The sequence below is a fragment of the Populus euphratica genome, unplaced genomic scaffold (assembly GCF_000495115.2).
Source record: "Populus euphratica unplaced genomic scaffold, PopEup_1.0 scaffold49.1, whole genome shotgun sequence".
Lineage (NCBI taxonomy): Eukaryota > Viridiplantae > Streptophyta > Magnoliopsida > Malpighiales > Salicaceae > Populus > Populus euphratica.
In genome coordinates, this window is record NW_011499875.1 from 474,884 (window position 1) to 502,113 (window position 27,230).

Here is a 27,230-nt window from a genome sequence, read left to right on the forward strand (position 1 = left end):
CAATGAATCATCAGAAATTAATTCTAATTAATGTTGGTTTAATTCTTTTCCATCGAGTCTTCCCAGATGTATTTATTGATTTTGCAATTTTAATGAATTGTTTAAATTAACTCTAATTAATTTTGAAATAATTCAACATCTCTAGCCTCCTCTGCAAATAAAGGTGAAGGTACTTGTTCTTATTAGTAGGAAAGAAGTTGGAAAAAAGAATAAAAGTAATAAACAAATAAAAAAATTATTACTTTCTAGTGTGTAACATGTTTGCTTTTGTCCTTTCTTTTCTTTGGCTTTAGGTTTCATTGTTGTACAAAGAAAGAAAATTTAAGATTGCTAGTTCTTATACCTTGATTTAAAGTGTGCTCTTCCCAAGTATTGTTGTTGAAATCCTAGGGAACAAGTTGCACTTATAAACATGCAATTCAGCTTTGCAGCAGAAGTTATAATCATTAGCAATGACTTTTTTTTCTCAGCTTGGTTTTGATATTAAATTTATGATTTTACAAGCAAGTACTCTATACTTGTCTTTTGTTTAATATTTTATGTTTATAATTTTATTTTTATTTTTATTTTATTATATTTAATTGGTTTTACTAAACAATTTTCTCAGTATAAACTTTTTCCTATTAAAAAAACACTAAAACAGGTTGGTGATTCATTATAATCCAAATATAAATCGATATGAGTTGGAACAGTGAAACAATTTTTTGTGTTCTTTTTAAATAAAATCATTGAAATTATTATGGAGGATAATATAGTTTTTTTTATCAGAGTTTATATGTTATAATTAAATTGATTGAGACCAAGATTTTTTTTTCTTTCTAAAATAGTAAAATAATTTAATTATTTTTAAAATTAAAATTCATTTTGCTAGCTTCTAAGAGCTTTTTAGTTTTTTTTTTATTTTAAAAATACAATAAAATAATTAAAACATTCTTGAAAGCAAATTTTATTTAACTCGTGTTTAGAGATAATTTTGTTATTTTTATCTTGATTTTTGTTACTATAAATTTAACTAAGGGGTGATTTAATATTTTAAAAATATAAAATATAATTAAAAAAATATTGATGTGTAAGATTTTATTTGATGGCCAAATATTAGCTTCAATGTTGGTGTTGGAAGCACTACAGCACCTTTTTTTACATGTGATAGCGCATATGATGTTTTAGGCAACTTTGAAATTATTATTTTTTTGTTCTCCTTTCTCTCTTCTTCCCTCAAAGTTTGCACTTAACATTTAAGATTTTAGAGTTATTTATTTATTTATTGATATTTTAATATTAATCTTTATTTTATTTTTTTTATTCTTTGTTCAAGGTTTTTTTGTCAAATCTCAATTTGTTTTCAATTTGATAATTGGATCCATAATTGTGATTTGTTATTGTTTCAAATTTGATCATTTTTTTTATTTTGATTTTTTGTTTAGAATTGTATTGTGAATTTATTTTTCTTTTCAATTTTCTCTTTCAATTCAAAATTCTAAGTTGTCCTCTCATTTTTTTAATTTCACTTTTGATCCTTATGCTCTTAATTATTTTTTTATACTTTTTTAATTAATTTTATCCTTCAATATTTAATTTGTTGAGAATTGAACTTCATGATTTTTCTGGATATAATACTTCTAGTTTAGTTATTCAAGTTATAAATTTAAAAAATTAACACGGGTTGATATCGTTTTTTGTGTTTTTTTAATTTCATTTTTCAACATTATTTGTTTTGAAAAATATACTTCATAATTTTTTTTGGTTGTTTTCAATTATATTATCCTGATCTCATAACCTAAAGAATATGTTTGGACTGTTAACTAGACCATTAAAAAAAAAATATCCTTCAAGATTGAATTCTTTTTAAAATTAAGTTTTATCACTTTTTATTGTTATCTTTCATTAGGTTATTCCATTTGCATGATTCTGCTCATGAGATTTTATGGTCTTACCCAGGTTTATAAGTGTTTTATTTTTTTAGGCTTCTTGTTATTGACTTCTTTTTTTTATTATTATTCTATATTTGGATTGTTGGGAATTTTTATTGTTTTTTTTAATTTATTTTTTATGAGATTAGTCTAGTTTTATGATTTAGGTTACGAGTTTGACAAATATTCTATTTCTTTTGATTTTGTTATTATTTTTTTAAAAAATTGATGCATTTATTTTGATTTTTATTTTATATAATTAAATGAATGTTGATTTTTTTCCTTTTCTAAAATATATTTGCAATGTCCAAATATTATTTTTTTATGTTATAAAAAATTCGATCCGGCTTATGACAAAGTGCGGGTTACCCATCTATTTTTTCCTGAACGAGGTTTGCGTCGGATCCCCTCTCCTTTAATCCTTTTGTCTCGTGTATGGAGGAAATATCTCTACTTGTTGCTAAAAAGGTTACTCTAAAGAATGGCAGCTGATTCGGTGTTCTCGAAGTGACCCAACTATCTCTCATTTGTAATTTGCAGATGATGTTCTATTGTTTACTGAAGCCTCTATATCCAAGCTAAGGTGGGCAAGATTACTCTTGTTGATTTTTGGAGAACTTCTGGTTAGAAATAAATCAAAGTTTTATGCTGCCCCTTCTGGAGAAGTATCTGGGCATTCCTTTGTTGCTTTCTTGAGTCACTAAGAACATTTTTGGTTATGTTTTGGAGAGAATCTCGGCTAATATGTTTTCTTGGAAGGCTAAACTTCTCGATTTGGCAGGGAGAACAACGTTAATACGTAGCGCTTTGTCGGCTATTCCTTTTTATGCTATGCATCTGCATGGCTGCCTCAATCAATTTGTGATGGTATTAACAAAATTGTTAGATCTTTTATTTGGTCTTCTGAGTTGGATAATCGTGCCATCTCTATTTGCTAAGCTCGGATTGTATTACTCAGTAGTCGGCGAGATGATGTTCTTGGAATTCGAAGGACTCATGAGCAGAATATTGCATTACTTGAAAAGTTGAGATGAGAATTAATCCATGATTCTTCAAAATTATGGGCTTCTATTTTGCAAGCTAAGTACGTGAGGGGTAATGGACTGCGTTGTTCTATTGTTTCTCCTTCCGCTTCATACGTCTGGAAGTCTATCCGTAAAAGCTTTCATAAGCTTAAGGATGAGTACGTCTGGCTGATTGGCAACAGGAAGGATGTCTCCATATGGCTTGATAAATGGTGCATGGATGTTGTGTGCTTATCCAAATGGTGCCTGAGTTTCGTGACAAGTGATGCTCATCTTTTAGTGGCTGATCTTATTCTCGAGATTGGGAGTTTAGTGTGCTCCGGCTCCTATTCCTCAACATATTAAAGACGTCATTTCCGCTTATCCTATTTCTCATTTTTGTTCGGGCGTGGATAATCTGATTTGGGATCCTGCTCCTAATGGGGAGTTTTCTTCTAAATATGCCTACCATTGGCTTTTTCATAACACCAGTTTCACACTTTCACTATTGCAGCTACTAATATTATTTGGCTGTGGAAACTTGGAGTTCCTGAAAGGATGAAGTATTTTATGTAACTCGTTTGTTATGATCGACTGCTGAGAAGTGACCTTCGTTTCGGTTGGCATATTGCGAGGATTCTGAAATTTGTTATCGTTGTCATCATGTCAAGAAAACAGGGCTCCACATACCCCGCGATTGCTTCCCAGCTAGATGGGAGGCCTTGTTTCCGGCCATAGTGTTGGACTCTTTCTTTTCTGCGATTGGCTTCTCTATATTTTGAAGTCTATGGGTTATTTGTAAGTTTCGTCACGAGGAGATTATTCAGGGAAAAGTCCCGTTCCGTCGTTAATCAATTGCAGCATGCTAGCTCTCTTCTGGTGCATTGAGAATCGGCTTTTGAGCTTATAACTGATAATTTGGTTGGCGGGCCGTCAGGATTAGTCAGTTGGGTCTCCCCGTGAGTTTCTTAAATTAAATTTAAATTACGCGTGGATGCTAGTGCTCTTGGGAATCCAGGACCGGCTGGTTTTGGTGTTCTTCGGAGCTGTAATGGTGTCTTTGGTGGTTCGACTTTTCATGCCATGTTAAAACTCACCAAACTTAAGTTGCTTTAGCCCAACAGTAGGTTGCTGCAAAATGTCGTACGCTAGCAAGGAAATCTGCACAACAGTTTCCCTGCCTGAGTGTATGATAAATAGCATCCACACTCATGCAAGGCTACCCAACACTTCTATCAGATGGGCTGCAGCAAGACTATATTGATCATCATATATAGCATCACATTTTCAAAAAAGATTGCCAACAGTATCGCACAACAGGCATTGAAATGATTAAGCAGTTTCTCAAAACATTGGTCTCAAACAGTGATTAGGTTGTAACAAAAAGTTATACAGAGCATTTGAACATCCCTCGTGTCTGCTTTCACCATATTCACCACAAATCCTCTAATACATCCATGAGTCACAAAAAGCAGCTCCAGGTCCCTAGCAATCCTGTGAGCTTCTCAACTGCCCTCACTTTTCTCCAGAGCTGCAAGAGAGAATTTGACAGAAATAACAACAATAAAAGTACACAAAACGATAAAATTCAGGGGCACATAGAGTTCTGGCATGTGATTTCAGCTAAAATTCAGTGTGTGGTAAACCAATGTACGGTCCCATTCTCTTCGTGAAAGCTACTAAAATATAAACTTCAACCAATTTGTGACATTTAGCAAGATTAAAGCCCCACATTCAGCTAGTTACAATCGTAAAACTTTCAAATCATGACTCAAATCCTTTAAGATGGAAAGCTTAAGTTTAATTTTCAGAGGAATACAATTCGCTAAGCTAGCATGGTCTACTCCAAAGAAAGTTTGTGAGATGCCTATATACCTACCATCTCAACTAAATAACTACAGTAGCATCAGTGTGACCACAAAACACACCCGAGCGCACACAGCACATATGAGAGGGTAGGGTGGGGGAAAGAAGAGAGAGAAATTACTATTGTAGTTCAGAAGCTTCTCAATAAGGTCGACATGAGTCATGAGCATTCTTCTACAGCAATACCGAACCAAGCCCAGCGCATCAAGAGCATCTCTGCATAAAGAGCCAAGATATGATTTGATTGGACATGTCATTTATGAGTTTCAATTGATTAATTGGCATCCACCTTCATATGACTACCATTACGACTGTTAACTATCAGTTGGAAGCATTTCGGAAAGTTGTGCAGTTCTTGTGCTAGTCACATCATAAATCACTAGATGAAACTCAGAATTATTTGAAAATCTTTATATTATAGAAATCTCATAAACCACGCCCAAAATAACAGCATTTGATTTCTGAATTTTGCATCTTGCCCAAGTATTGAATAAGAGTCAACATGAAAGAAAAATAACGAGTAACTACTCACCCTTCAGTGTAATCAGCTTGGAGAAGATCAAGATACGTATCCCATTTGTTCCCAATCACCTAAAACCCAAACAAAACATCACATTCCATGAAACATTAAATGCAACATCGCAGCATCAACCACTAAATAATAACCCCTTTTTTGGTTCATCAAAACAAACAGTTAAATTTAGGGAAGGACTTTTCTCCCCGTATAAAAATGTTCTCAATGGAAAAGGTTTCTTTTGCGTTTCTCTCTCGGCAAAGGATCAAATCAGCTACAAAACCCTAGAACGAAAGATTAAGCACCTCGTGATTAAATAAGATAAAGCAATAGTTAAAAAAGAGTCAATACCTTGCCGCAAGTGAAACAACGAACTGGGATAATCATCTTTGGCTGTCTCTCTCACGACTAAGATAAGCCTGTGCTCGTGCTCGTGCTCCTGCGCTGTTCTGCCACTGCGTGTTTCCGTGGGAACTTGGATGGAAGGGAGGATTTTATAATAGTTCGCGTCTTCTAGTTTTTGGGCCTGGATTTGGGCCTTTAATAATTTGGATTGGGGGTCTGGCTTTGGGAATCGGTAAGCTGTAGGTGTAATTTTGTTTTTGTTATTTGAATGCGTGAGCTTTTATTTTTTTTAAAAAAACAAGGGCTTTCATTATTATTATTATTATTACCAAACAATAAATCTCGTGGGGTTTTAATTGTACCGATTTTACTTTTTTTTCTCTCACAGATCATTATATATTACAATAATTAAATTTTAGAAAAACTTTAATTTGATTCTTAAATTTTTATTTTTATATAATTGAGCTTTGTTTAGCATAAATTAACAGTTAATTACATTTTTTTCTAAAGAAAAGATTAAATAGAAAAATAGAAAACTAACCTGTAAAATATGGGTAAAATAGATTGTGTCTTGTAATTTTATTTGAAAACTTTATTTTAATCTTTTATTTTTTTAGTTATTAAATAATTCAACCTTTAGTATTTTAAAATTTAATTTTAATAACAAACTTTATTTCGCTTATTTTTTATTTTTTTTACAAGAAAAGAAAGAAACTCAATGAATTCTAGTGTAAATTGAGAAATTCATCTTCCATGATGATTTTGTCCATTAAAATAGTTGTTTTTGGTATTAATAAGTTCTACCTCATAGGATAAGTTTTACCTTAGTATTTTTTTCCTTCTCATTACTAAGAAGGTAGATTTGATTGTGGAAATAATTTTAATTTTAGATTAATTTTTATTTTTTAAACTATTTTTTATGGCTATGTATATATTTATTAAGATTTTTAAAATATTTTTCAGGTGTTTTTAAATTAATAATGAATTAAAGAATAGGTTTTCAGTTGAAAAAAATGTATCTTAATTTTTTTTAGCAACCCTTGATCACTAGAATCTACAAAAAATAGATGATATGTTGTTTATTGTATTTTAAAAAAAATTATCATTTGACTCTTTAAGAAATTAAAATGAGTAAGATAGAGCTAGGTGCTCGAATTAGGCTAGGAAGCGCAGGCGTCGGGGTTGGTTTTTTTTAATGTCCATGCTCATATTGGTTAGGCTCTTTATTTTTATTTTTTTATTTTTAGTTTTAAAAAATATTTTAATATAATATTTTTTACTTTAATTTATATTAAATATAAAACTAATAATACTATAATAACTCTCTTTGTAAAAGCTAAAATGGCCTGTCAAGTTGACCAAGAGTTCTCACCAGTCTAAGTTTTAAAAAATAAAAAAATGACCCAATTGACTTGAGACAAAATAAAAATTAAAAACTCATTAATTTTTTATTAAAATATAATTGTTTTGATTTAAAATAAAAATCTAGAGTAAATTGGATGAACCTTTTGATCCAAAACTTATATCAACTTAATTGTTAAATTAATTTTTAAAATTATAATATTAATTATTTTTATTATTATATTAACTTTTTTAACCTATAATTAGGGGCGGAGCAAGAAAAAAAAACTAAAGGGAGCCAAATTAAAAATTAAGGAAATAAAGTTAAATTTTTAATTATTTTTATAATATTTACAAGAAAGAAAACTGGAAAAAAAATTTCCTGTAGGGGCCGGGCCCCTGCCAGCAACCCCTGCCTCCGCCACTGCCTATAATCCAATCTTTATACTGAATTGATCTTTATAGCTGAAAGGAGAGATTTAAGAGAGCAAATGTAAAACAGCTGGCAAATGATCGTAAAAGACATATAAATGAGAAGCAAGGTGCACCCACACCCGAAAAAAAGTTTGTGAGCTGCTGAGTTTTATTTGAGTAAGAAGTTATTTTTAAAAATATTTTTTATTTAAAAATATATTAAAATAATATTTTATTTATTTATTTATTAAAAATTATTTTTGATATCAACATATATTAAAAAAATCTAAAAATATATAAATTTAAAACCCAAAATTAAAATTAAAAATTTAATTTTTTTAAAAATACTTTTAAAATATAAAAACAATAAAAAAAAACGCAAATACATGTCTCTCTGGAAGGCATCAATAACATGAGGGGTGGGGTGGGGAGAAAGGACAAACATTCACGGGGGAAAAGTCCGAAAGCATTGTGATTACATAAGTTTCCATGTGAAAGCAAATCAAAGGAAACTAGACAGGTTCCAATTTGCCAGGTGTTCGCCAAGCAGAGCACAACACCAGATTAACCATGGTCAAGGCAGCGGTGAGAAAAAGAACTGACATGGATCATCTCAAGAATAATGGCGAGCAGGAAATGACAGCACGTCGGGTTGGTTTATATGGAGGTGATGGCAGGCAACGTGGCACGCCTCGAGAATAGGAAAAGAGGGGAAAAAATAGGTGGTGAAAATTACAGGATTACTACTGCACAATATGCACAATGGTTTCACTCTACAAAACACCAGCCTGTTTTAGCTTTTGTTACTGGATCAATCTCCCATGCAGTATATTAGATTATATCAATTATTTTTTAATATAAAAAAATATTAAAGAGTTGTTAATATATTTTTTAATAAAATAAATAATTATTAACTCAAAATATGATATATATATTTAAAAATAATTTTTTTAATATTGATATGGTAAAATAATAAATATTACTTACTCTTAAATATATAAATAATAATTTATTAAATCGATTTGTATCAACCTATTAAATTTATAATTAATATCGTGAGACCGTGATAACCTTATAAAAAACAAATCAAAAAAAATTATGAGTCTAATTCCTAATCAATTTAACATCGAAGAAAAAAATAAATTAAAATAAATAAATAAATTACTCTGGTTAACTTATCGAACTCGCAACTTATATTATGAGATTAAGATTACACCATGTAAAGCAAACAGAAAAAAATTATGAAACTTAGTTTTTTAGTAATCAAGTGTAAAAAATTAAAAAAATTATCATTCAAAAAAGAATAGAAAAATGAACTCTATTAAACGCATGTTAATCCATTAAAATTCAATATTTGAGTTATAAGACCAAGATAATCTCACAACAACAAGTAAAAAAAACCTATGTAACTTTATTTTTAACAGATTCAATGTTGAAGGTTGAAATTAAAAAAAAAAATAGATCCATGAGACTGAAATAACTTAACATAAAACTTATTAAAAAAATCACGAAGTTAAATTCTTAAACAACTTAATATTAAATTATGAAGTTTTAAAAAAACTAAATAAAAAACAAAAATTGAGTTATTGAATGGTGAAATTTTTTAAAAAATACATATATTCAATTAAAAAACTTGAAAAAAATAAATCGAGTCAATCTAAGTTAATTTATCAAACTTGTGTTTTGGGTTATGAGATTAGGACAGCCTCATAAAAAATAAATTTAAAAAAATATGAAATCCATTTAAAAAATAACATGGAAAAATGAATATAATCAACTTTCCAAATTTAGAATCCAGGTTGAAAATAGAATAATCTTATAAGATATAAATAAAAAAAATATAAAATTTAATTTTTAACTAACTTAATATTAAAAAATAAAATATAAAATAAAATTAGAAAAGGTGAAAAAATGATTTATCCTATATTAAAATATTAAACTTACAATAAAGATTATAAAATTGAGGTAAGTTTATAAAAAAACAAATAATAAAATATAAATTTTATAATAATTTAATATTAAAAAATAATTTTTAAAAAAATGAGAAAGACATTATTATAATAAAGGTTGATTTATAGTTGTGATAATAATAGTAATTTGCTCAAATAGAAGCAATGGAAATGTCTACCCCGATAACAACCATGCATGCACTATTACGTAGCATTTGCATACACACCGGCAGTTATGTTATGAAAAAACTATAATTTTATGTTGTTTGGTTAAAGTGATAAACAGTGTTTTTAATTTATGAGACCCATACAAAATCACATAGAAACGCAGGATAGGGAGAAGTAAGACACACCTGTTTTGCCAATACTGTTTATTTTTATTAACTGAATAGTGAAAAATAAATTAATTTACTGTGTATATTTGTTGACACATAACAGTATTGTGATTTTATTTATTTATTTTGTTCATGTAAATGTTCACATAAACAATAATTTTTTTTTAAATATGTTTTATTAAAAAATAAATATTTAATATTATTCAATGACACTATATAAATTAAAAAAATATCACACGATAGCATAACCTTTACAGAATTTAATTGTAATACTAATTTTATTCATAGTGATATTTTATTTAATTTTGTTGTACATTTAAAAAACCATAGAAATTATAGACCTTGTCGGATGAATTTTATATGTGAAGAAATTATAGATGATTTAATAGAATAATTAATTTTTTTATATAAAAATTATTTATTTAATGATATAATAACAATAGTTAAATTTAAAATATTAAAACTAATATATATTATTAAAGATATTAAATTATTTTTTATTTAACCTCAATTTTAATCCTAATTTTAATTAAATATACATTAAAAAATGGTTTGCAGAGAGCCCAAACTTATCCTCTTCTTCTTCAAGCTTCGGAGCTTCTTCTACTGAAATATTATGGGGTCTCTCTCGACCATAAATCCCGGAGGATTTCCATTAACCTTGTTTACGTGTTGTCAATTTCCTACTGCAATTACTCCAAACCCTGTTGAATTCAAGGTATAAAAAAATTGAATTCAAGGAATAAAAAAATTGAATTCAAGGGTTAGACTATAATACAATACGAGTTAGAGATCAAAGTGAAAAGAATTTAAGAATTCGAGGATCAAAGTGTAAAGAATGAAAAGGTTTTTTCCAAACCTTTGTTTCAAAACATCTGGTTGAAGTGTTAAAAGAATGATTTCGAACAAATATATGGCTGAAACCTTAACCGAAATTCAATATGATAATATAAAAATATTATAGAAGAGAATATATGTAATGACACAATTTTCTCGAACTCAAAAAAATAAACTTAAAGTACTGTAACCACATCCATGGCAAGTTTTATTGTGTGTTTTATTTTACAAATTTCACTGTAAATAAAATAATAAAAGGAAGACGGTGAACTGGACCGAGTTAGATAACTCAATGGAGCCCGTTAAAGAGAGACACTAACCGAAGCCCAGAAATTCCTACTCTTTTTTTTTTTTAATTTTTTTTCTCACAAGCTTATATACCCCAATGCAAACCCTGAAAAACCCTACAGCCTTCGTCTCTCATTGACAGCTGCGCGCGTCTCTCTTTCCAACAAGTACTCTCCCTTGCATCTCCTAGCTTCTCCCCTTTAACTACAGGTTCGATATTTCATTTTCTCACAGCTGTGCTGTTGAATTTATACGTTGTCCTTGTTGTTGTTTTTTGTATCTTGCAAGTAACCCGATACTTGGGTAATCGTTGTATCGTGTTCTGCTTGCTTTGCCAATGCATTGCTGGATCTGATGAATCTTAAGCACTGTCTTACATATGCTTACTTTCTGGGTTTTGTTTTTTCTTTATGTAATCGTTCCTACATGTTTGGCTGCTGAGAAAATGAAAGGTTAAAGAGATACAAAATAAACCATGTTTTACTTCTTTTATTTGTGAATCTGTGCCTAGTTTGTTTTTCTAACCAGCGTATAGCTGTTGGTTGGTTTACTTCTCACCAGAGTTATTAAGTCACTTTTGTTAATGTCCGTGTTCTTTATCCTGCTGCTTTGATTTTGATTTATGGCTTCTCTCGTCTAATAAAATCATGAGAAAAATGTTTGGAGAGATCTTAACTGACAGTGTCACTGCAATATTTAAATTCTCAGTTCTTGAGATGAGCCCGTAATGCTTTGGAATGATTGAACTATTGCGTTCTAGGGACCTGGGCAAGTTGTTAGAATTTTAACTCTCTACTGATGAGTGTGGATGTGGCTGTAGTGATTATGAGTTATTTGTTGCTTTCTTGCCAGCCTGCTGTTGAATATTTTTTTAGTTCAGTATTTTAATCTATGAATGAATAGGAAGACATTTAATGGTTAACCTAAGTGATGATCATGGTGTTTCAGTAGAAACAAATTGAGATTATTGCTTGGTTGTATTGTTGTTGCCTTAAGTTTTGCCTTTTTCATGCTGTTAGCTTGATTCTTTCACTCAATTGTCTCGTACATACAATGTCATGTCTCTAACTCTGTAAATCTTATGCTCATTTAGGTAAGAAATGGTTAAGCATAACAATGTTGTGCCCAATGGGCACTTCAAGAAGCACTGGCAAAACTATGTCAAGACATGGTTTAACCAACCAGCCCGAAAGACTCGCAGACGCATTGGTGAGCAGCTTCTATTTTACTTTTAATTGTAATGGATTACCCATCTCTGGTCTCTATATACTATACCTGTTGTTTCTGGGGTCCTTATTTGGAAGCACTTTATTAAAAATAATCATGTCTGTGTTATCCATGAAAACCATTTTCAGCTCGTCAGAAGAAGGCAGTCAAGATCTTTCCTCGGCCTACAGCTGGACCTCTTCGACCTATTGTACATGGCCAGACTTTGAAGTATAATATGAAAGTGAGAGCTGGTAGGGGGTTTTCTCTTGAAGAACTCAAGGTTAGTTGGTTTTCTTTTCCCTGATTCAGTCAGGTGCTTGTTCATGTCCAATCATATTCGAGTCTCAGAATGCTTAATTTGTTTGTTCTTAGCTATTAATTACAAGCATTTGCTTAATACTTTATGTTAGGGTGCTTCTACTTGACACTTAAATAGAGCTGTGTTTATCTGTGCTTGTTTTCAGATTTGAACTTGAAGTGTTTCGTACTGACAGTAATTGGAGATGAACATGTGCTTGCATTTAATATTCATTGACATTGCTTGGTGAGCAGGGATATGTAAATTTGTTTTAGGTCTGGCAAGAGTATTCGGAATGGTTTTCACTTTCCATGAAATATTGGATATCTGTGGTTCTGTGGCAACCATGGATACTTTTATTAGTTTTGCGAGATAGATAACCCATTTCTTTTTCCTTCTCCAGGCTGCTGGTATTCCAAAGAAACTTGCTCCTACAATAGGAATTGCAGTTGATCACCGTCGCAAGAATCGCTCCTTGGAGGGTATCCAGGCTAACATTCGGAGGCTGAACACCTACAAGGCCAAATTGGTTGTCTTCCCAAGACGGGCTCGCAAGTTGAAGGTATTTTCTTTGATATGATGGACTAATATGATGATTCTCTGTTTTTCTACTTTGAATTTCAATTTTATACATGTATTCTTGCAGGCTGGTGATTCTGCTCCTGAGGAACTGGCAACTGCTACTCAAGTACAAGGACAGTTTCTGCCTATTGTACGCGAGAAGGCATCTGTGGAGCTTGTGAAGGTCACCGAGGAGATGAAGTCATTCAAGGCTTATGACAAGCTCCGTGCGGAGCGTACGAATGCACGCCATGTTGGTGCCAGGTTGAAGAGGGCAGCAGAAGCCGAGAAGGAAGAGAAGAAGTAGAAGTTTGACCCTATCAAGTGGATTTTTGAGTGGCAAGTGGGATTTTTGTTGTTTCATCTTACTTGTTTCCATCCTTTAGTCTCCACCATAACTTGCTTCAAATGCGCACATTACACCTAAAAACCCAGAACAACATTTTGTTTTAGTGTGGACACTGTAGCACAGGACAAGATATATTACATCGAGTTTGACACTGTTCAAGACACAATGTGTTTTTTTTTTTTTTTTCATCGTGGAACTTATTTCTTTTTAATTTCATTATTTAGTTGTTTCACAAAGCATATTATAAAAATTCTGAATTGAATTAAGCGTGAAATTTATAAAATATGCAGTTAACAAAAGTTTGAAAGTAAACTTCATTTGGAGAACCTTTTCATTTTCACGCGGAAAACTTCATTTTGTTCCCTCAAGCTTACGTTTACATGTTTATCTGGTCATTGTTGTTTTGGAATTTTATATTTCGTTACATAACTTTATTTCTATTACATTTCTATTCATGAAGACAAAGTGGAGAGAAAAAGAATGTTACTAAAATCAAAAAAGGCTAAATTCTACCTACCAAAAAGAATGATTTTGGAATTTACATATTCATCTTTAAAAGCAAGACTCGGTTAAAATGGTTTTCAATTTTAATAACACTAAAAAAGTAGATTGAGTTTTGACTCTTTTGTTTACAAGAAAGTTATTTTTTTTTGGAAACTAAATTATGGAAAAAGTGAATTCCTAAAAAATAAATTATTTTTTGATATTTGGTAGTGTTATAGAAAATGAACTAGAAAATATTTTTCAGTATTTGGTTATGTTGTAAAAAATAAATTGAAAAGTAATTTATTAATATTTTATTTTTCTCAAGTTTGTTAAAATAACGAGGAACAAATCTTACAAATTAAAAGGTTGAATAAGAATGAAATTAAAAAAATATATAATTTCATAAATTATCTCAAATAAAATAAATAATAATCAAAATAATAAAAATCAAATCTAAAAAAAAATGATGAAGAAATTAAAATAATAATAATTAACATTTCATAAAGTATTTCAAATAAAATACATATAGCAATCAAAAATTTGAAAATCAAATTTAATATAATTAGTAAATAATGACATTTCTAAATTTTTCACAACTTCTAAAAAGTGTTTTCCGCCCAAATTTTTCAAAAAAACACTTTCCTGACAACCAAGTCAAATTTTCCTTTTACTGGAAAGTGTTTTCCGTTGACTAACTTTCCTAACAACAAATAAACATAAGAAAGTTTTGAAAGTGATTTCCCGAAAATCACTTTCCGGAAAACAAACACATCCAAAAAGAAAAATACTTTCCTGAAAACCAAACCAATTTTTTCTTTGAATGAAAATTATTTTTCGTTAACCAGAAAGTATTTTTTATTAACCGAAAAGTATTTTTCATTGATCAACTTTTTTAATGGCAAACAAATACGGGAAAGTACTTTCCAAGAAATAAACATGGCTTTAAAATATTTTTGTTTTGTTTTGATTCAATTAAGTTTTTAGGTCGATTATAATATATTTAAAGGTTATAAATGGATTTTTAGAGATATATATGGTATTTTTTTCATGTGTTTGTGGTTAAAAATAGTTGAAATTTGAATTTTTAAGGTTAAAAAAAAATAATAAATCACTAGAGCTACCTTCAGTGACAAGAAAAAATTGCAGAGAAACGACATGTCACCTATCCAGGTGAATAACATATCGTCAGTTCAATTCTTTTAAAAAAAACAAGAGCAAATAATTTGTCGTCCATTCTTTAAAAACTAGGTGTACGAGCATAACCTTCCTGGCCTTTGCAAGCCCAGGTTTTTAATTGTGATCTAGGTTTGTGGACTGATTCTTCCAGCCTAGGCACATGTGATCCTTCCTTTTACAATGGCTCTTCTATTTTTTATTTAATAAGATTATTTTTAAATAAATTTACTAATATGATATTTTTGAATAATTATCTAATAATGTCATCTTAAAAAAATATTAGCATTTTTATGGTAATATTAACAATATTTTTTCTGATTTATGTTTTCTTTTATTACTCATTTATAGTCAATACAAATGAAAAATATATTTTGCTATTTTTTATTGTAATGTTTTTCGTATAAAATTATGATAAGTTCTTTTTTATTATTAAAACTTTGTTTTAAGATTATGACAAGTTTTTATTTATAAATAATACTAGTTGACAACAGTTCTAACTAATAAAATAATTGATATTTGTATTTATAAGTTTTATTTAATAAAAAAGGTTATATTAAAATGTTATCTCACCTTTAAATTTCCATGAAAAAATAGATATTATTTCGTAAAGTTTTTAGACCTCAATTTGATTTTTGAATTGTTTTTTGAGTTATTTAAAGATATAATTGAATTTATTTGGATTTATAAGTTGCTTTAAGATGTTTTTGAATGAGGAAAATATTCTTAACAAAATGATGCCATGCATGCTTGACTTGACTTTTCAAATGCATCTAGTTGGTGAAATCATGGCAAAACAAGGGACTTGTCGCTTGCTATTTTTAAAAAAAATCAAGGGCATTCGATAAATCATCTATCCCATGAAAAAAAAAAATAGCAAGCCCGAGATGTGTGGGATGTCCAGGTCTCGCGCAACTAAGCTTCTTTTTTTTTTTCAATTTGATAATTCCTAACTAGATATTCATTGTTTTTTCTTGTTTATTTTTAATTTATTATTTAATATTTTTTTTAATAGTTGTTTTAGTTACATATTTGTAGGTTTATCAAGGTCTTAAACAAACATCTTAATATTTAATTAATTTTAAATTTTATTAGTGATTATTTTTGTCATCATGTAATTAAATAAAAAATTTTAAAAAAATTATCGATCTTGATCGAGTCTATGATCTAGGCCACGAGGTTGTGCGATTAACTTCAATTGATTATAAATCAAATTTTATAATATATTTCAATTTATTTTTTATAGAGTTATCAAGATTTTAAATAAATGCTCTAAAATTGTGCCCGTATTTGATTTTATGAGTGTCTAAAAAATGATCTTAAATTTTTTTTAAAACTCTGTAGAGTTCACAGCATAAATTATAAGTTTGTTATGTTAAGTTGCGAAATTCAAATTAACCCAACAAAATATCTTTTTAATATATTTTTTAATTATATTATTTTAAAATTTATATTCAAACACAGACCGTGTTTTACTAGTCTTCTGAACTGTTTCAACTTTTAAAAACCTTTTTTTCAGAGTCTGTTTGGCTAAGCGTCTGCAACAGTGTTTTCATTTAACTGTACCAATATATCATTTGGTTATAAAATGAGCCGTAGTTTTCATGTATAGACACCATCTTTATTTGCGTTCAAAACTCAATTTTGCTGAAGCAGAAATTAGATGCTTTTCATTTCTTGTTCATGCAACTGTGTTTATAAACACAGTATAAAGTTGTTCCCATCTTCCTTCATTGACCGGTGCTTCGGGTATGGGTGAATTTTGTCTAGATGAGAAAACCATGAAAGTTGTTCTTACCTGGACATGGCGTTGCTAGAGGTGTCGAGGGAGACAATTGGGCTGGCCTGTTGAAACCATTTTTCATTTGTTCAACCACGAGGGTTGTTCTTAACAGTTTTTCTGTTGTTCTTCCCTTAGTCTTCATAATTGCTGTTACACTTGAAGATGATGATGACGATGATGGAGGGTTGGTCTACTGAAACCATTTTCCTCTCTTCTATTTTCCCTTTGCTCGTATTTTATTAAAAAAATTGATGTTTAATATTATTTAATAACACTACATAAATTAAAAGGAGATCACATGATAGCATGATATTTGCAGAATATGATCGTAATTTCAATTCTGTTTCTAATGATATTTTACCTGATTTTGTTGCACGCTAAAAAAACCATGAAAACTGTAGTTTTTGTCTGATGAATTTCATACGTGATGAGATTATAAATAGTTTAATGAAATAATAAAAAATATTTTATATAAAGTATTATTTATTTCATGGCATAAAAACAATAGTTAAATTGACAGTATTTAATTTAAAAACCATTAATATTAATATATATTTTTTAAAATTATTTCATAACTTTCATTTAAAAAATATTTTTAACCAAATACATTAAACTATTTTTTTTTCAACCTCAATTTCAACTACAGTTTTAACTAAACATCTATTTTTTCAAAACAACCTCAACTAAAAATATTTTTTATAAAATATTTTTTTAAAATTATAACTATAATAACCACTGCAATACCAAACATAATCTTAATGATAACTGAAAAAATAAATTACAGTGTACAGTAGAATGGAAACATAGCTAGTTGGAACAAACTTGTAAATTACATATACTGAATACACGTATAATAAATTCATTTAAGAGATTTAATAATCACCATTAACTGAACAATTAAATGTAGATTAATATAGAATACGACCACTCTTTTTCTTGAAGCTATAATTTTTATTTATTTTTTATAAAAAATAGAAATAACAAGTGACTTTTCATATCTTCATTGTTTACTTCACTTAAAGTCAGTTTAGCTATGCGACTACGACTATGTTTTATTTAAAATATAATTGTGCTGTTTGGATAAAAAAAAAAGCATATTGTTTATTAGGTTTTTATTTCTTTTTTTATTGGAAATACAGTATTTGAAAAGTAAAAATTCTTTGCTTTTTTTTGTACTGTTTATGTTAATTGCATTGTTTAATGAATACTGTAATTAACAATGCAAAAGAATTATACTGTTCATTTATACTGAATTGCATTGTGTTGACATTTTTTTTAATGTGTTAATTTTTTTAATTGTTTTTTAAAAAATTAGTTTAGAATTAATTTTATACATAATAATATTTTATTTAATTTTATTATACGCTAAAAAATTATAAAAACTATAGTTCTTGTTAGATATATATAATAGCAATAGTTAAATTTATAATATTTAAATTAAAAATTATCAATATTAATATATATTTTTTAAAATTATTTTATAACATCAATTTCAAAAGTATTCTTAATTAAATATATTAAATTATTTTTTAATTTTAATTTTAACTACAATTTTAACTAAATATTTATTTTTTTAAACTAACATTAATTAAAAATATTTATTATAAAATATTTTTTTTAAGATTATAACCATACTGTTAGCGTGCTACGTCAGCCAAAGCCAATTTATAGCCGTCGTCAGCCAAGGACACTTCGGGTACTTCAACAAATCTTAAAGACCAGAAAATTTGCAAAATCGAAGGGCTCTAGGCTTTCCCTCCCAAATAAATCCTGGCGCCTCATCAGCCTATTTTTCCTCTCTAGGGTTTCCTATTCAAAACTTTCTCGCGAACCAAACGCCCAATTTCCTCTCATTTTCTCTTCTTCCCCTCACTTTCTCCCATCACAAACACTCAATCTTACTATGAATCTGACTGAAGGAGCAATATCCAAGATAACAAGCGGAGGAGCTACCTCGGCCGAACTGAAGCCGACGCTGCAAGTGACAGATTTGAAGCAGGTGCAGACGAAGCAACCGCAACAGAGTGATCGGTTTCGGTTGGTTTTATCTGATGGGTCTCATTTGCAACAAGCTATGCTTGGGACTCAAATTAATCATTTGGTTAAAGACGGGAACTTGCGGATTGGTTCTATTGTTCAGTTGAATCAGTATACTTGTACTACCGTTCAAGGCCGCATGTAAGTTTGTTTCTTAAAGATTTTGTCTTAGTTTAAGGAAATAGAGAAAGATGTATTTAAGGGGATTTGATAGATATTGTTACTTTGATTGTTTATTCGAAGATTTTGGGTATAATTTATGTAATTTGGTAATAGGTAAATTGCTTTTGTTTCTATTATTCTCGTGTCTTGCTCGTTCTGTGTAAAGTGTGTGCTTTAGTTTTGATATAGTGGCATTTTTTTTTGAAAGCTTTTGTGCGTGGGTGCCCGCCCATTTACTTGTAGAATCTTTGTGAAAAAAAGAAGAAGTTTTATGTACCCATCTTGAAGCTGAAATGATGACGACACTACTAGTTTTTGGAGCAATTAAACTCTGCTTCCCCTTTTGGTGCTACGTTATGTTATTGCTGCTGATGTTTTTTGTCCATTGAATCCAGGATTATTATTATTCTCGAATTGGCCCTGGTAGCTGAAGAATGTGAGTTGATTGGAAATCCTGTAGCAGCTCAAAGATCTTCAGGGCCTTCACCATCACCGGTTGCTCAACCAGGAAACGTCAATGCAAGTCCTAAGTCATTTGGTACCAACTCAGCTACTGGTGGTGTGGTTGGGAATCAAAATATGTCTGCAGCTCCTGTACAAAGCCCTGAGATAAATCAGTTTAATAATACACCCCCTTCTAGCAATTATGGCCCAGGAAGGTTTGCTCCAACAAATGCTCCACCACTTTATCCGAAAGTAGAAGCTACTGCTGGATCAGTTCCATCAAGCGGGTTGTATGTTAATCAGAATGCAGGTTACCTTAACCCTAGACCAGAAATTTCACAGCCTCATATGGGAAGTTATTCCCGCCCCCCACAGTCAGCATATCAGCAACCGCCTCCAATGTACAGTAACAGAGGACCAGTTGCTAGGAATGAGGCTCCGCCAAGGATCATTCCAATAACAGCATTGAATCCATACCAGGGTAGGTGGACTATTAAGGCTAGGGTGACTGCAAAAGGGGAGCTCAGGCATTATAATAATGCTCGTGGTGATGGTAAAGTTTTCTCCTTCGATCTTCTTGATTCTGATGGCGGAGAGATCAGAGTGACCTGCTTTAACCAAGTGGCTGACCAATTCTACCACCAGATTGAAGCTGGCAGGGTTTATTTGATTTCCAAGGGAAATTTAAAACCTGCTCAAAAGAATTTCAACCACCTTCGTCATGATCTAGAAATTTTCCTGGAGAGCACTTCAACCATACAGCCATGCTTTGAGGATGACAACACAATTCCAAAGCAGCAATTTCATTTCCGTCCCATTAGTGATGTTGAAGACATGGAGAACAATAGTGTTGTGGATGTAATTGGGGTGGTAACATCCATTACTCCCACTACTTCATTAATGAGAAAAAATGGGACAGAAACTCAGAAGAGAACCCTCCAGTTGAAGGATATGTCTGGTCGAAGTGTTGAATTAACCCTCTGGGGAAATTTCTGCAATGCTGAGGGTCAAAGGCTACAACACATCTGTGATTCAGGGGGTTTCCCTGTTCTTGCCGTCAAATCAGGTAGAATCAGTGAATTTAGTGGGAAGGCAGTTGGGACCATATCTACAAGTCAGCTATTTATAGAACCAGATTCTCCAGAGGCTAACAGGCTAAAGGAATGGTTTGACAGAGAAGGGAGGAACACTCCTTCTCTTTCAATTTCTAGGGAAACTTCAACTTTGGGTAGGTCAGATGTCATCAAGACTATTTCTCAAATAAAGGATGAGAGGCTAGGAACATCTGAGAAGCCTGATTGGATCACTGTCCCTGCGACTGTTATATATGTTAAGTCTGACAATTTCTGCTATACAGCTTGCCCCATCATGTCAGGGGAACGGCCATGCAATAAAAAAGTCACCAATAATGGAGATGGGAAGTGGCGGTGTGAAAAGTGTGATCAATCTGTGGATGAATGTGACTACAGATATATACTCCAGATTCAGATACAGGACCATACTGGCATAACATGGGTGACTGCATTCCAGGAATGTGGTGAGGAGATAATGGGTATATCTGCAAAAGATTTGCATTATTTGAAGCATGAACAGCAAGATGATGAGGGATTTTCAAAAGTACTTCGCCAGGTTCTGTTTAGTAGATATGTATTCAAGTTAAAAGTAAAGGAGGAAACTTTCAGTGATGAACAGCGTGTAAAGTCTACTGTTGTCAAATCAGAAAAGGTGAATTATTCATCTCAGTCCAGGCTTCTTCTGGGTATGATGGAGAAGTTTAGATCAGGGAATGATAGTTCTTTTGCCTGCAAAGCAGAATCAAGTTACCATAACCCTGGTGTGAATAATGCTGGAATTGGAAATTTTGGAAGCAGACAAGCTGGACCTCCAGGATCAAACCCTGTGGGGAGCACCAGCTATGCCGGTAATGTTGGGTTACCAGCAAATCAATTGGGCCAGTATGGAAACCAGCAAAGCCCTATGTTCCCCATGCAAAGTTCTTCCGGTGCTTATCTAAGCTGCAACAGCTGTGGGGCCACCAGTCATAGCTCGGCAAATTGCCCGAGTATGGTGAATGCTCCGCGGCAGTCTATGGGAGGGAGCTATGCCAATAGAACATCTCAGGGGGGCACTGGTGAATGCTATAAATGCCATCAAGTTGGGCACTGGGCAAGAGACTGCCCTGGGTTAAGCAGCTCTGGCAAAATGGGAGGTATTTCAAAGCAACATGTGGGTGGTTTCTGAGATTACCTGGAAATTAAGCAGCAGAAGTATGTGCTACAAATATTGAATGCCTTTTGAGATGTTATCTAGTAGGTGATGGGATTTAGCTTGTTTAATATCTGTAAAGGTTGTGGTTTCTGTGCATCTTTAGCCTGTACAGAATTTGTTTATCAATGAATTGGCAGGGGATGTTATGAATTTTAGCTTCATCATCTATCTTGAAGCTGAATGTTTTGCTTGTTTCTTATTTTCATAAATAGTGGTCCCTGTATTAATTCTCGCTTGTTTATATGTTTCTGAATTTTTATTTCTTATTTACTCTGTATTCTTGCATGTTCTTCTCGTTCTATTCTTGTTATATGGAAAGTAGCTTGCATGTCTTATAAGCCAGCTCATGTTGAACCCTAGAGTTAGGTCGCTGGTACATTGTTCCTTTGCTACTTGCACAACAGGGAATCAAATTGCTTTGTGTGGATATCCAACTTGTTCACCACACGTTGTCAAATTGGGGTTGGATACTAGAAATCAATTTCCCTATCTGATCATGACAATTTTCCTTGTTTTCTCATCATATCCTTAGCGTTGCTTTGCAGCTCACAGATTGCTCAACTTCAATTCATTGCCTGTCATGGAACTTTACGTCCAATGTTTGAAGTATTTATTGCTTTGACTGTATAATTAGGGAGAGGGATGTTAGCTTCTAATCATTACACGACAATCGACCTCTTTGAAAGATGGAATGCCAAATTGCCATTCACAAAGAATAGAATGCTAACGATTAATGCTATATGATCTGGATTTGAGTAATTTTGGAGAATAATTTGGAAGCGACAATGTAAGGATTGTGGATGACACATTGTGGAATCAAAATTCTGATAGCAGATTGCCGGAAATTTGACTAGAATAGGATGAGGTGTCGCCGGTGATTTCTGCAGTTCACAGCCACGACAGCGAGGCGTAAGGCAAGTTTGGATATGAACAAGGTAAAACAGGTCAATAGTGTACAACAGGGGACGTCTGTAATGATGATGAGGACATCTCTTGGGTTTTACTTGGTTAGTGTCCTGAAATAAATGTGTTTCGTTAAAAAATTAATTTGAGAGTTTGTGTGTGTGTGTGTGTGTGTGTATTTTCTGTAGATAATTGTAAAATAAATTTTTACATTTTACATTTTAAAATAAATAAAAAAAATCAGAGATATATTTTAATATCACTCCCTTGAATCATTCATCAAAACTACCCTTGCTGAATTCTCTTATTCAAAAGTTGGCTAAGTCTTCGTTTGAAATTATATTTCAAATAATATCTTATGAAAAAAAAAAATAGATGATTTTAATGTACTAATATTAAAAATATAAAAAAAATTTAGATGATTTTGATGTACTAATATTAAAAATAATTTATAAAAAATAAAAAATATATTATTTTGATGTATTTTTCAAATAAAAAATACTTTAAAAATCAACCATTATTATTTTTTAAGTATTTTTTTATAATTTTAATATGATGATAAAAAAATTAATTTAACATATTTTTTAAATCAACCATTATTATTTTAATATGATGATAAAAAAATTAATTTAACATATTTTTAAATAGAAAATACTTTTAGAAATCACATATCACCAATACTAAACAAACACAAACAACCAACTGTGTTATGAGTGGGTGAGATTAATAGTTTAAAAGATAGCTTATGCATTCAATTATTAATAGCAAACTTAAAATGAGAAAGGAACTCCAGTCCACTGTGTTATGGCTCCTAGCATTAAAAAACATAGATCAAGAAATCAGATTTTCACTTTCTAATATTCAGAAGAGGCCATTTGTGCATTTTTCAAAACGTCTGCGCTATTTCTTTAGAGATGTCGATCAAGCATTTAACCCTAAACTAAAACCAGGAGTGCAAGCAAAAAGAAGTTGAAACGTCTGCAGAACCATTTTGAAATGCCCCCAACAGCAGGCAAGCTCCTGGGCATGCCCAGATCTCAAAAGAACGATCCTGCACGTACACGGCATGCAGAATTCCCTGCCAATTGCTTCGTTGTTCACTGTAGGTTTTCTTCCATCTGAAGCCATGAGGTAGCAGGTGCTATTTTTCCTCCGCCTCCATCTTTAACTCATCAGGCCACTTCAAGTACCAGTTCTGCCTTAACAAGAGATTCTTCTGACATAATTCTTAAAATTCACGCACAGTATGATAAGATCAAACTTGCATTCAACGTTCTTCTCATCTTTGCACACCTTTTTTTTTTTGTTAATTTTAGAACCGGAAGGGTAATTTGATATTTTTAAATTATTTAATAAATATTAAAATTTTAAAAATTATTGGGTATATGCATTATACAGAAGCCGCCACATGTTATTTGGACAACGTGTACAATGTCCCCCAATATCAAAAACTTGTGCTAGTAAGTATGTTGTTGGTGGCTACACCACTTGCTTTTGATTTATGTTGTAATTAATATACATTTTTTATAATTTTTTATTTTATTTATTCAGTATTCTTTTGAATAGAGGCTTTTAATAAATCATTTTATATATATTTAATTCTTGAAGATATAATTCTAATTCATTTATATTTTTTTATGTTTTATTTAAGTGAGATTTGTTTTTAATAATAAAAATTAATTATTTTTAGATAATATTTCTAATACATTAAATCTTATAAATATTTAATTTTTTAATAAATTTTGTGTGAATATCTATTTTTATTATTATTTGATTAAATAAAAATTAATTTTAATAGATAGATTTAGTAAAGAAAGTTGGTAAATATTTTATATTATTAGATTAAATATTTTGATTTAATTTTATTTTAATTACTACTCATAACTTTTTTCTATTTATTTATATAAAAAAATCTTCAATTCATTTAATTAAATAATTGCAGGCATAATTTTTTTTTTTTTTTTTGCGCATAAGAAGAAGGGGTCAAGCCTCAAGGCAGGTAGAGAAAGCAGTAGTTTTTTTGCCTCTATTTTTCTGTCCTGTGCTGTCTCGTCTCTGTTGTCACACCGCTTGTGCTTTGGGCATCATTTCCGAACCCAAAGAAAGCAATGAGTTGAGGCTTTCACGAGTGAACAGAAAGCTGGCACTTGATGAATTATTGAGGCTTGGCTGGCTCACATGGAGTGCCCAAGACATAAATGTGGAGATTGTTTGTTCGTACCACATTCCATCTGTTCAACGTGAAGGGACAACGTTGTAATAAATGTTGCAAAGCAAGCACACCGCCTTCTCTCTTGTTCCCAACACCGCCGTGTTGATCTCAGAATCTACAGTTCAACGCCATCTCCTCCCTGTTCAGAGCCTTTGAGTGCACTTCTGGAGATTCCCAAAATCATGTCTTGTCTTTGAATAATTGACATTACATCATGATGGATCGATCTTGCAAAATTATTTAGTCGGTAGTAGTGGTTTCCACTTCACGCTTTACAGTCCAGTGTTGGGATGAGCGTCCGGTAAAAAAATAAATAAATAAAAAATATTAAAAAAATATAATTATTTTATATTTTTATTAAAATAGATAGGGATAGATTTTATAAATTTAAAATAAAATTATACGAGGATTATCCTGATATATTTTTATCAACTTAGCTAACTGAAAATATCCTATAACTAAATTGATTTGATTAATTCAAAAATAATTCGATTGATTGATAAAAAAATTAAAAATAATTCTCTTAAAAAAATAAAATTGATAAAAAAAATATATTGACTCAACTTTTTACTTGACTTGAGTTCAAAAATAAATTAGTCTAAAAATAATCTGATCGATGAATTAAAAATTTTAAAAAGAAATCTTTTAAAAAAAAAGAAGATGAAATTGATAAAAAAAAATCATTGATTTTTAAAAAAAGATGAAATTGATAAAAAAAAATCATTGACTAAACTTTCTACTTGGCTTGATTTAAAAATAAATTATATAAAAGTTGTATTGACTTGATTAGGTAATTTAAAAATAAATCAAAAGTTTAAGAATGAATTTAATAAAAAAAAAGATAGGATAAAAGAAAAAAAGAGAGTTAAGAATGGTCTTTACAACCTTAATGATCTATCAAAGTGTTTTGTTCCTCGCATCTTCTTTGTCATCTGTTTCATTTCTAAAATATTGTATCATTATCTTGGTCATTTCATTATTATTTATTTGTCAAATTTTATCTATCAAGTCTTGTCTGGTTACAGGATCTATATTTTTCAATTGTATTGCATGTAGTTTAGAAAAATCTAGGTAAACTCATTTATCTTTGTCTAAACATGTTAAAAATAAAAAAATTACAAGAAAATGTATTTAGTTAAAATTTGATAACAATTGGACTGTATTTCCTTTAGGAAAATGTATTTAATTAAAAGTAATGAAGCAATAATTATAAGAAATAATGAGAATGAAGATAAAAAGTTAACGTATTTTTGTATTTTTGTTGGGTGAGAATAAAAATAGGAAATAAAAATGAAATTTCCTTTTTAAATTAAAAATGATATATTACTATAATAAATATATAAAACGATTTCTATTGTATCACCTCTACTATTATCATCAATATCTTTTTGGTTGGAAATTTATTTAATTAATATGTTTCAAACAAATCATAGATAAAAAAAAGATTTATTTCAAATAACTCTTGGTTTTTCTATATGTAATTCTTAATTTATAGTGGCTAATCAAACATTTATAACAATAAAAATAAATTTTTATTAAATATTTAACTTTTTAATTTCTAAAATTCACTATAATAAAGCAACCAAGGAAGAGTTTACAACTTGATTTTTTTTAGATTCTTACATACTCTTCATAGCCTCATGTTTTAATAATTGTTTTTTTATTTTAAGCTTTGATTTTTTTTTTTTAATCTGGAGCTTAGGTTCATTTTGTGAAAAATGCTTGAGTTTCATTTTTTTTTCAAATATATTATTTAAATATGCATCTAAATTAAGATGATATTGTAATTTTGGGAAACATGTTACAAATATCATATCTGTACAAGTGTGCAAGTGAGAAGTAATAAAATTTCAAGAATAAATAATTTATCATTAATAACAATAAATTTTTTATTATTTTAAAATATTTTAACAAGTAAGTATTTTTATTTATTCTAATTTAAATATATATTTTTTATTACTAATATACATGCTATAACTTTAAAGTAATATCAATTGTAAACTTGATTACATGCTTAGCATGCATATTAGAATTTTATAATTATTTTTGTATTAAAATCATGTTTATCATTAGTTATACTTTTACATACCTATAGTTTTAAACATATAGAACTCTAGTTGTTTAGCATGTATTTATGATAATAAATTAAATATTTTTGCTCATTAATCAAATATGCATTTATAAACTTTGATTTGTAATTTTTTATTATTACAATCATTATCATTATTATTAACATCAACATCAGCAAAATTAATTATTTTATTTAAAAAATATACAATTATTATATATGATTTTCGTATACGTAACCATTTAGTATAATTGCCATTATCACAATCATTTCTACTGCTCATTACCACCTCCACCACAACAAACAAATATCTTAACGCCGCTACCACAACAAACAAATATTCACAAATATTATATAACAACCATCTTTTTCACCACAACAAACAAATATCTTAACGCCGCCCAATATCTATCTTTATCATCACAAATATTATATAACAACCATCTTTTTCATCGTCATCATGCCTTTTTTTTG

At 30.1% G+C, this 27,230-nt stretch overlaps 3 protein-coding genes across 4 annotated transcripts; 2 read left to right on the forward strand and 1 right to left on the reverse strand.

Moving 5' to 3' along the window:
• Nucleotides 1-4,147: 4,147 nt before the first annotated feature.
• LOC105128182 (DNA-directed RNA polymerases I, II, and III subunit RPABC5) lies at nt 4,148-5,780 on the reverse strand. The gene is made up of 4 exons (XM_011029732.1): nt 5,646-5,780; nt 5,313-5,371; nt 4,902-4,996; nt 4,148-4,445 (listed from the first exon to the last, which is right to left on the reverse strand). Exons 1-4 carry the CDS (start codon nt 5,679-5,681, stop codon nt 4,420-4,422), a joined length of 216 nt encoding a protein of 71 aa, XP_011028034.1. The 5' UTR covers nt 5,682-5,780; the 3' UTR covers nt 4,148-4,419.
• A 5,088-nt stretch (nt 5,781-10,868) lies between these two features.
• Nucleotides 10,869-13,405, forward strand: LOC105128183 (60S ribosomal protein L13-1-like). Of its 2 annotated transcripts, none has more exons than XM_011029733.1 (5): nt 10,869-10,970; nt 11,897-12,012; nt 12,159-12,292; nt 12,714-12,872; nt 12,957-13,405. In XM_011029733.1, exons 2-5 carry the CDS (start codon nt 11,904-11,906, stop codon nt 13,176-13,178), a joined length of 624 nt encoding a protein of 207 aa, XP_011028035.1. In that variant the 5' UTR covers nt 10,869-10,970; nt 11,897-11,903; the 3' UTR covers nt 13,179-13,405. The 2 variants fall into 2 exon arrangements, with proteins under 2 accessions (XP_011028035.1, XP_011028036.1); XM_011029734.1 differs by having other exon boundaries at nt 10,916-11,013.
• Nucleotides 13,406-18,355: 4,950 nt separating this feature from the next.
• Nucleotides 18,356-21,820, forward strand: LOC105128185 (replication protein A 70 kDa DNA-binding subunit E-like). The gene is made up of 2 exons (XM_011029736.1): nt 18,356-18,840; nt 19,257-21,820. Exons 1-2 carry the CDS (start codon nt 18,566-18,568, stop codon nt 21,544-21,546), a joined length of 2,565 nt encoding a protein of 854 aa, XP_011028038.1. The 5' UTR covers nt 18,356-18,565; the 3' UTR covers nt 21,547-21,820.
• Nucleotides 21,821-27,230: the final 5,410 nt, after the last annotated feature.

Excerpts from the sequence above, each read along its gene's own strand:
- LOC105128182 (XM_011029732.1), bottom strand. The coding sequence starts at position 5,681 with ATGATTATCCCAGTTCGTTGTTTCACTTGCGGCAAG. Across the intron at positions 5,372-5,645 it reads GTTGTTTCACTTGCGGCAAG|GTGATTGGGAACAAATGGGA; the intron begins GTATTGACTCTT and ends TTTGGGTTTTAG. Across the intron at positions 4,997-5,312 it reads CAAGCTGATTACACTGAAGG|AGATGCTCTTGATGCGCTGG; the intron begins GTGAGTAGTTAC and ends CTCTTTATGCAG.
- LOC105128183 (XM_011029733.1), top strand. The coding sequence starts at position 11,904 with ATGGTTAAGCATAACAATGTTGTGCCCAATGGGCACTTCAAGAAGCAC. Across the intron at positions 12,013-12,158 it reads AAAGACTCGCAGACGCATTG|CTCGTCAGAAGAAGGCAGTC; the intron begins GTGAGCAGCTTC and ends AACCATTTTCAG. Across the intron at positions 12,873-12,956 it reads GACGGGCTCGCAAGTTGAAG|GCTGGTGATTCTGCTCCTGA; the intron begins GTATTTTCTTTG and ends GTATTCTTGCAG.
- LOC105128185 (XM_011029736.1), top strand. The coding sequence starts at position 18,566 with ATGAATCTGACTGAAGGAGCAATATCCAAGATAACAAGCGGAGGAGCT. Across the intron at positions 18,841-19,256 it reads ACTACCGTTCAAGGCCGCAT|GATTATTATTATTCTCGAAT; the intron begins GTAAGTTTGTTT and ends CATTGAATCCAG.